A 9,013-nucleotide genomic window follows, 5' to 3' on the forward strand; every position below is an offset into this window, starting at 1 on the left:
CGCTCGCCCCATCGGAGCGGTGCTGCTGGCCTCTGGCGCTCGGGTCAAACCGCGCACTCATTCCCAGCGCCCCTGAGCTTCAGCAAGGCCTGAGAACCCCTGCTCGGGTCCGCTGGCGAAACTGCACCAGCAGAGCAACACCCGCACTGGGCGATGCTGACAACGAGTCCCCTCCCGGCTCACACCACCCTCGGCCATCACCAACACCAACACCCGCCTGCATCCGCGCCGGGCGGCTCTGATCCGCCTCAGCCGGCAGCTCCCACCGCAAGCGTCTGTCATCTGAACCACCTGCACCGACCCCCGGCACAGAGCGGGAGCAGCAGCAGCGCGGGTGACGGATGCGAGCACAACCGGGCACCTTCGGCGGCCGCAGCGTAAGCAGCAGCCACGCGTCCGCGCGCTGAATTGCTCAGATAAAGCTCCTCTAAAACAACAAACATCCTGAGGCTTCCAGCAGAAAGGTCCTGAGAGGTACAAGAAGTCAGCATGCCCAAAAACAGCTTCTCTAGGGCGCTGGTCAGACGGAGTCTGCAGTGCCCCCGTTGTTTCACACACCGACTTCCCATCGCCGTTTCCAGTGTGCCCAAATTCTCAACACAGCCACTTCCTAATTGCGGTTTAATTAGACTACACTGTCTAAAACCATACCTCGGAAATCACCTTTGGATTTGCCACCCTTTATCTCAGTTGGATGTTATTCTGCTTTTGTGTTGACACAGAAGCGAGAAATGAGAAAACCCATTCCTTAACAGGCGATGTCTGGGAGGATTTTCAGCCTGTCCTGACCAGCCACAGCTCCTCCTCGGTGCTAACACCGAGGCTCTGCGCCTCGCGGGCCCCACAGCACACGCGTCGGCCTCGGAAAGCCACTGCCAGCGGGAGGTGCTTGGCCCCAAAACTGACCAGGTTCTGCACCAAGTAGTGATTTCCCAAGGAGTCCACCCCCAGGAGCACCACCTGAACATACTTTGTGTTCCAGGGAATCCACAGCAAACGTCGCGACTGGAAACCACCACACGTAGCAAGCACCGGCAGCGGCGCCAGGGACGGACCAGGGCTTTAAGGCAGAGAATCACACCAGACTCCTGCCGCAAGGGCTCTGACCAAGGACAGGGAGACGGGATCGTTTCTGTGGTGTTTCACTGAACAAGCTCTGCCTCAGAAGACGTCCACTGGGTACGTGCTGAAAAGGAGAAAATCAAAGAACAGCGCTGGGGGGAATGGAGGAAAGCAGAGCCAGAAAGGTGAGCACCCTGAAGTGGAAGCGGCAACAGAACACCCAAAATAAATGAACTGAGAACAGGAAAAAGGTTCATTACAGAGGCAGACTGAAGTCCTCAGCATTCAGGATGTACGTAACCCAACAAAGTGTCCACCTCACAGAAAAAATAAATGGTGCCCAAACTGGAGATCCATGCGATTCGAGAGGAAAAGGTGGCGTCCCCTTCGTGGGACTTCTCAGGACTCTGAGGACAGGATCTGTCCTTTGCACGTCCTGTCCTGGTCCCCACACGCGCCCTGACACCGCGTTTCGGGTGGCGGACGCGGGCGAGATGGCGCAAGGCAGAGGGAGCTGGGAGAGAGAACAGCAAAACCTCCCGGCTCAGAGACACCGAGCTGCTGTAATCATTATTAACTGAAACACACAACATGGCCTTGAAAAGAACAGTCATCGTCCTCCTGCCCACTGCGAGTGTCCCACAACACACGCACAGCCGCGCACACCCCGGTGGCGGCTGAGCTGGGGCAGGGTGCAGGGAGGGCGACAGACGGAGCCGCCTCGGGTGTGCGGCTGCGTGGGGCCAACAGCCACAGCACAGCAACCCCCAAGCCCAAATGGGATGGGTTTGGACCACGGGATGGACCCCAAATGGGGTCCCTGAGGGGGCTCAAGACTCCCAGGAAGTCGAACCTGTCAGAGGCACGGGGTGAGGAACTCAGCGTAACAGAACCACTCCCAAACCCCCAGGTTTCAGCAAAGAATTCCTAATGGTGCACCAGGGAGGTGAGACCTCCCACTGCGAACACAGACCCACACCTTGCTTCCCTGCACAGCCCACAGCCCGAAAGCAGCTGCACGTGCACCTCCTCCACGTGGCCTGGCAGGAGGCTGAGGAATTTGGGAAGCTCCATCAGGAACAGCTCCACAGCAGCACTCGCCCGGCCTCACCCCCCTCCTGCCTCGTGAGCCCCCGCTCCGTCCCCTCTGCTCCCGGGGGCGTCGAGCAGAACCCCTTGCCCCTCAAACCCGTCTCGCCCTCGCCCACGTTTTAAACAGGCTGAGTCTGGGGCACAGTCACTGGAGAAATCACTGCGTAAGCTCCCAACACGAGCGTGACTCACACAGCCACGAGCCCAAGGCCAGGCTGTCTGACATTTGCAAAACACCTCCAGGATCGTGGATCTGAAAAGCTGAATTTCACCCTTTGAGAAAAGTTACGCACACAGAGTACATGTTCCTCAATGTGCAAGCTGGCTTAAAACAAATTCTGACCCAGTGACTACCAAAAAGGTGAAGTTTAGGTGTAATATGGCCCGCAGCTCCTGCAGTTTCCTACCCAGTGCAGTGTCGCATCCCCAGCGACAGGCAGAGCAACCCCGCGCCAGCTCAGCTCTCGCGCCGGCATCTCCAGGTTGGACGCAGCGCGTGCTCTGTACACTGCGGAGCCTGCAATGGGACCCCCACCCGCCACAGGGGCCAGCGATGCGGCTGCGCACAGGAGCCCTCCTGGCAAGGAGCCTGCGCCCCCAGCACCTGGATCCCCCCGTCCTGCTGAGCAGAACCCCGGGGATCACCACGTTACGCAGCTGAAGCACGTGGCGGGGCAAGGGGAGCAGCAAGTCACAGAACCACGGAGCGCACGCGAGTCCTTACCTCAAAGAGGGTCAAACCTTCATCGTTCAAGATGGTTCTGGGAGGTGCAATAACTGAAGTTAAAAAACAAGTTACAAAACAGGACCACCCAGCAACCACAACAGTAAATACAGCAGGTACGGGAGGGATCACGGCTCAAAGGAGCGACGTGCTCGCACTGCCCACACAGGCAAGCGAGCGGGGCACACCCCTGGGCACCGAGGCTGTTTTTAGGGAAGGAATTCCTCCCCAGGTCACACCTCACATACGCGTGATCCCACCTGCAGCACCGCCAGGAACAGGCCTTGTAAAACGAGGCCGACCACCACCCACAGCACACTCACACAAGTAAAAGGGCAGCTCCGCATCTGCAAGGTGGCCTCGTACAAAGTCTCTCAGAACGCCAACTGTGAAAAAAGGAGAGAAAGGTTTGCTGAATTACACCTGCTTCTTCAGGTGCTTCTTCTGGCACGTGGTTAACCTGCACCAGAACCCCTACACACTCTGTGGATTGCCCTTTCCATAGAAGAACGTCCCTACCATGACAAATACCTTGGAGAAAGCAAGCCAACACAACAAACACTGAGACATGCTGGTCCCTGAGCAAAATGGAGACTCTGATAAGCACCCACTAGCTCTTGTTCATTACTACAGTAACAAAAAACCTGTGAGTGACCATCACTGCCAGCCACAAATAAGAGGATCTGTTGGCAACACCGCGAGCTGCTGGGTGCAAGCTCTGACGGACGCAGAACGGTTCATCCCGTGACTACGGGAGGTAAAACTGCTTTCCAGTCTTCCTGGGTTTGGTTTGGTTTGGCCTGGGGCAGGGGAGTGGTGGGGTTGCTTTTCCCCCCTAAACTTTTAAAGCTTAAACACAGAGGAGGTGCCCAAGCTCACCCCACCACCACCACATTTGGACACAGAGAACGGGACGTTAGGAGGGAGTTTCCTGAGCACAGGTGTTTTACCATCGAGCAGCCCGACAGCCTCCAGCAAGCACTCCTGGAGATAAACTCCCCTTGCCCAAGGGAATTACCCCACAGCCCGTAAGGCTACACTGTGAGGACAGGGCACCGCTCCCTGGGCAGCACAGACCCGTGCAGAGCCCCTCTCCCTGCTCACGCAGCCGACCCAGGACCAACCCACCCACCAGTGGCCGAGCTGGCGGTGGCTCTTACCGGTTTCACTGGGACGGAAGAACCCCTGCAGGACGTGCCGGTCTGGAAAATGGACCCTCAGCACCACCTGCGGCAGAGGCAAAGCGCGTTGGGTCGGTTGTGCGTGGCTGTTCTGTGACACCCGGCCTTGGCTCAGCATTTGCCACCAAGATTCGTTTTTATTTTAACTGGGGAGGTCTGAGCTATCCCAGGGGTGGAGGAGCACACGGGCTGTGTGTGCAGCTCTGCGGAGAACGCAGCCGCGGCTTCCCAAGGCTGTGAGCGAGCTGACCCCAGGAACAGCACAACACGAGGGTGCAGGTACCTTTGGGTAACGCTGCAGCTTCTCCTTCAGCTGCGCCTCCCGCAGGGACTGGGTCAGCAGCGGAGCTTCCTCCAGGCGTTTCCTGGACACGTGGGAGAGAGAAGCTGTCACTCCAAGATGTATTCCTATTTCACTAAGAGAGCAAAGGGTCCAAGCAGGGCCGATGAGAACTGCTCCATGTATTCCTCACACTTCCCCCACCTCCCACGGTTCCTACCCTAAAATCTCATATGTGGAACCACTGGGCATCAGCAACGATCCTGTGTAAAATCACTTTTCTTGTACAAGTTTAAAAGTAAGTTCACGACAGCGGATGCCAGAGTACGAAGAAGAGCAGGGCAAGTTTGCCTCGACTGCTGCAGAAGAGATGGACTTGTTAACCCAAGGAAGCAGAGGCTGAAGCTGGACATGATCACACCAAGAGCTACTGAAGCTGAAAAGCAACGCTGCCGCGAGAAATTAATGGGTATTAATTGGCAACAGGGAAACAAAGCACAAGTGAGACGTTTCACTTCAGTCAAGACCTGGCATCACAGACTGGTGTTTCAAAAGGAGCAGCGGGTGTGGGAAGAAACAATCTACCTTTATTGAAGATTAAACAAAGAATTCAATAAAACAGTTCTGTATTTTCCTGTAAGTAAAGAAATAAGCTTAGACCCAACAGATCCCATGCTCAGCTTTAGTCCCTTTTCCTAGTTTGCTCTTTGTTCTGAATAACCCATGTACCAGGCTGGATTTCGGTGAAACATTTGATCACAGTTCTGCACAACTCTGCAAGCGAATCTCTCACACCCACACAGTTTGGAGGACGTCTGTTCATTTTCAGGGCACCTGAGGGGCAGTGGCTGGGCAGAGCCACCCCAGCCTCACTGCACCAGTGACCCCAGAGCCACCCCAGCCTCACTGCACCAGCGATCCCAGAGCCACCCCAGCCTCACTGCACCAGTGGTACCAAGGATGCCAACCCCAGAGCCACCCCAGCCTCACTGCACCAGCGATCCCAGAGCCACCCCAGCCTCACTGCACCAGCGATCCCAGAGCCACCCCAGCCTCACTGCACCAGCGATCCCAGAGCCACCCCAGCCTCACTGCACCAGCGATCCCAGAGCCACCCCAGCCTCACTGCACCAGCGATCCCAGAGCCACCCCAGCCTCACTGCACCGGCAACCCCAGAGCCACCCCAGCCTCACTGCACCAGTGATCCCAAAGCCACCCCAGCCTCACTGCACCAGTGGTCCCAAGGCTGCGCTCGGGCAGCGCCAGCTCCAACCTGCACAGCAACGTGAACCAACCTGCTCCGCTCCCTCCTTCCTGGTGTGGCACTGCTGATCTGTACCAGTGCTCAGCCACTCGTGAAGTTGGAATTAAACTCTAATTGCATTCGAAATACTGTGTTGTATGCAGCTCGTTTCTGTTTTAAGATGCACGGGCTGAGATCAGAAGCCAACTGGTATCAGTTTCATGTGTGACTTGCCTTTATTTTTATCCCTGTCTGTGGGGCAAAAATGGCTTACAAGCATCAGCAAATTTGGAAATTAGGTCTTTTTTTGAGGGGACTGTATTCCAGTAACCCCCAACCAAATGATGCTGCATTTGCACCACTAAATACTCCGGAGCCACAACTGGCAGAGCAATTTTCAGGCCAATCTGTGTATTTGTGTGGATTTCAGTGGCCTGTGGGGAACACATCAGCTCTAAGTAAAAAGTGCAACTCAGACTTGGTCCCGGTGCCTCACAACGCCTGTGATGTTTAAAGGAGAGTCATGGGGCACTTCAAACCGAACACATTCATTGCTTTGAGAAGCTACAAAGGCAGCAGCTTCTCTTTCAGGAGAAGGGAGAAGGAAAAAAGAAGAGGTGGGGAGTTACATGGCTGTGAGTGACTCCCAAAGCCATCACCACGCAGGCACCACAGACCCCTCACGATGAAACTCCCAACATCCATGTGAAACACTCAACCGGTTCACACAAAAACACAGCTTCTGTCACAGCCCTTGTGCTCCAATGGCACCAAGGGCAGAGGTTCCCAGTGGTGATCACCAGTTCAGTAATTCCACAGCAGCAGCTCCCACACAGCCCACACCCAGGGCCAGGGCTGGCTGTAGGTGCACAGCGTCACTGCTCAAAGGAAGTGGAGCAGAAGGGCACTTGCCTCTCGCTCTGCAGCTGCGCCAGGCGCTTCCGCACGTCGTCCACCGTCACCTCGAAGAACTCCTCGGGAAGCTCCTCGGGGGCAGCAGCAGGCGGCTCCAGGAGGTCCAGGTGACAGACGAGCGGCTCCCGCTCGACAACCTGTGGGATGAAAACGAGCTGCTCTGAGTCTTAATGTGCTGCTCTGCTTGTACCAAAGGCTCCTGAAAAAAGCCAAGTGCCAGCACCGCAAACTGCAATACCATGGCTAGCGTGGGGTTCGCATCCCCCACACAGACCGAGGTGCCAGCGCTGGGACACGATTCCCCCGCACACAGCGGGACCCGCGCTGGCCCCAGCCGCAGCTGAGCGGGAGCTGCTCTGGCTGCAGAGCCCAGGGCGACGGCCCCAGCGTCACCAGCGCCAGGAGGTGGTGCCTGCCCAGGGTGGGATCCCCTCCCTGCCCCTGCAGTGAGACTGATCTGAGCGAAACCCAGCCCATTACAGGTACTCAGAAACTACTGCTATCCCCAAACCAGAACCCACCTCTCCTTGCTCTGTGTCAAACCTCTCAGAACGTAACCTGGCCACTCCACAGCAGCGTACGACTCCACGGGTGCTGTTCTCCACACAACAGACCATCAGCTGCCCTCCCCAGTGTCTCATCTGCCCTGCGCTCCTGGCTCACATCGCACCCTCTGCTCTCTCCACTGCACATTCCCTTGCCACAGAACCAGTGGCACCAGTTCCCAACCAGGGCTCTCGCTGCCTCGCCATACTCCAGAGCAACCTTTGGGTTTGTAAGGAAGGTTCTGGCCTGTTGAGTTCTCTGAATGAGCCACTGCAGGGTTTCACTGTGCACGTTTCCACGTTTTCTGGCCCCTGGCGTGCAGAAAGTCCCCTTGGACACTGGAAACCCTGGTTTCACACTTAGAAACCTTTGCTGGGGCAACGCAGACAATGTGACGGGAGCAGTGCACCGTGTGCCTCACCCGCAGCAAAGACCCTTCACAAACTTACTGACCCCTTCCCTGCACCTCCAATGCTGCCGAGGGGCCACTTGAGCAGCGCAGACCCCAGCGGCCAGGACACCCCTCCCTGCATGCAGGGCACAGCCCGGCCCCACCACGGCAAACCCTGCAGCACCACAACGGCCTGCAACTGCAGCGCAGACCCTAAACAACCCAAAACCCACACCACCACGACACCCGCACCACCACAACACCCGCACCACCACAACACAGCACCCTCCCCAGCCCATTGACAAGCGGCATCTGCTGCCTCTGACAGGAGGGCAGCATCACGTACCCGGCCCCGTTCAGAACAGGCACCGGCTCCTGCCCCATCAGAGCAGCAGCAGTGTCAGAACATGAGCACAAACCACAGTGAAATGCACAAGGGGCAGTTACACCTACAGGCCCCTGGACAACTCAACCTCTTCAAGTTGCAGAAATGCCTGAACACAGAAACTGTGGCGGTCACCACAGCATCGCTGCACGGCCAGCCCAGCACAGCGCGGGGCTCCGCGAGCAAACCGGTGCCCTTCTGCTCCCCCTGCTCCCTCACAGGCTCTCTGCAATCCTAATTAACGCCCCAACGTCCTCCCCCATCTGCTCCATCCTCCCTTCCCCCAGGCACGGCCCCTCGGGAACAGGAGTCTCCCTCAATTGTCAAAGACAACACAAATTACAAGGCAACATTCGCTCTGCTGCGGGCACCAAAGGGTAATTTGAGAAATTAAAAGAGCGAGGTTGTGTGGGTGGGACCTTGGGCTACTTTTAGAAAGTTGAGCAGGGTCAGCTCTAACCAGCGGGCGAAGGAGCCGGGCTGCAGCGTCCCGGGGCTCGGGGGATGCCCAGCGCTGCGGGGGGAGCCTGGGCACACGGAGCTGAGCCCCAGGAAGGGGCTGGTGCCCACGGTCCTGATCCTGAGCGCACGGAGCGGAGCCGGATGAGGCCCTGCCCGCCGCCAGCAGCCGACCTGAGGTCGACCGATGTCAGGGCCAGAGAATTACCCAGGCCTGCGCAGTGCCCGGGCACACTTCAACCTCCTCCCGCAGCCTGAGCTGTCACTGCAGCAGCACCACCTGCACGATGCGACACAGCCCATGACCGCGCTGCTCCGCACCTCCACCCCGCACCAGCCCAGACGTCCCTGGGGAACGCTGCGCCCACCCTGCAGACACGCAGGTACCGCTCGCTCCTCCGTCTGCGACTCCATCTGCTTCCCCAGACAACACTGATGCTGAACATCAAAACCTCCAATTAGGCATTGCTCATTTAGCCATTCCAATTAGGCATCTCCCGGTCTGAGTACTCAGCAAAGCCTTATTCTAACGTGTCACCAACGATCCTAAAGCACAGACCAAATCCAAAAACCACCTTCCCAGGGCGACTTACAAAAAGGGGCTACCAGGTCCACCAGCTCGCCTTCTGACCCACAGCAAAAGACAACCACCTCCCGCAATGATAAATGCCCCACACGGCAGATCCTGCCCTCCACAACATCGCTCTGCAGGACAGCGAGCTGTGTGTTTTGCT

At 57.4% G+C, this 9,013-nt stretch overlaps 1 protein-coding gene across 1 annotated transcript in view; it reads right to left on the reverse strand.

The window, feature by feature from the left end:
• Positions 1-9,013, reverse strand: part of ASPSCR1 (alveolar soft part sarcoma chromosome region, candidate 1) — a gene marked incomplete at its 3' end in the record, with an annotated part of 25,781 nt that overhangs the window by 4,558 nt on the left and 12,210 nt on the right. Inside the window, exons 6-12 of the mRNA XM_010184359.1 lie at positions 6,496-6,635; positions 4,343-4,424; positions 4,039-4,105; positions 3,202-3,264; positions 2,879-2,931; positions 2,690-2,811; positions 790-1,060 (exon numbers count right to left, since the gene is read on the reverse strand). Of these exons, the coding sequence (XP_010182661.1) occupies positions 790-1,060; positions 2,690-2,811; positions 2,879-2,931; positions 3,202-3,264; positions 4,039-4,105; positions 4,343-4,424; positions 6,496-6,635 (798 nt within the window). The remainder of the gene's footprint in view (positions 1-789; positions 1,061-2,689; positions 2,812-2,878; positions 2,932-3,201; positions 3,265-4,038; positions 4,106-4,342; positions 4,425-6,495; positions 6,636-9,013) is intronic.

The sequence above is a fragment of the Mesitornis unicolor genome, unplaced genomic scaffold, assembly GCF_000695765.1.
Source record: "Mesitornis unicolor isolate BGI_N332 unplaced genomic scaffold, ASM69576v1 scaffold32585, whole genome shotgun sequence".
NCBI lineage: Eukaryota > Metazoa > Chordata > Aves > Mesitornithiformes > Mesitornithidae > Mesitornis > Mesitornis unicolor.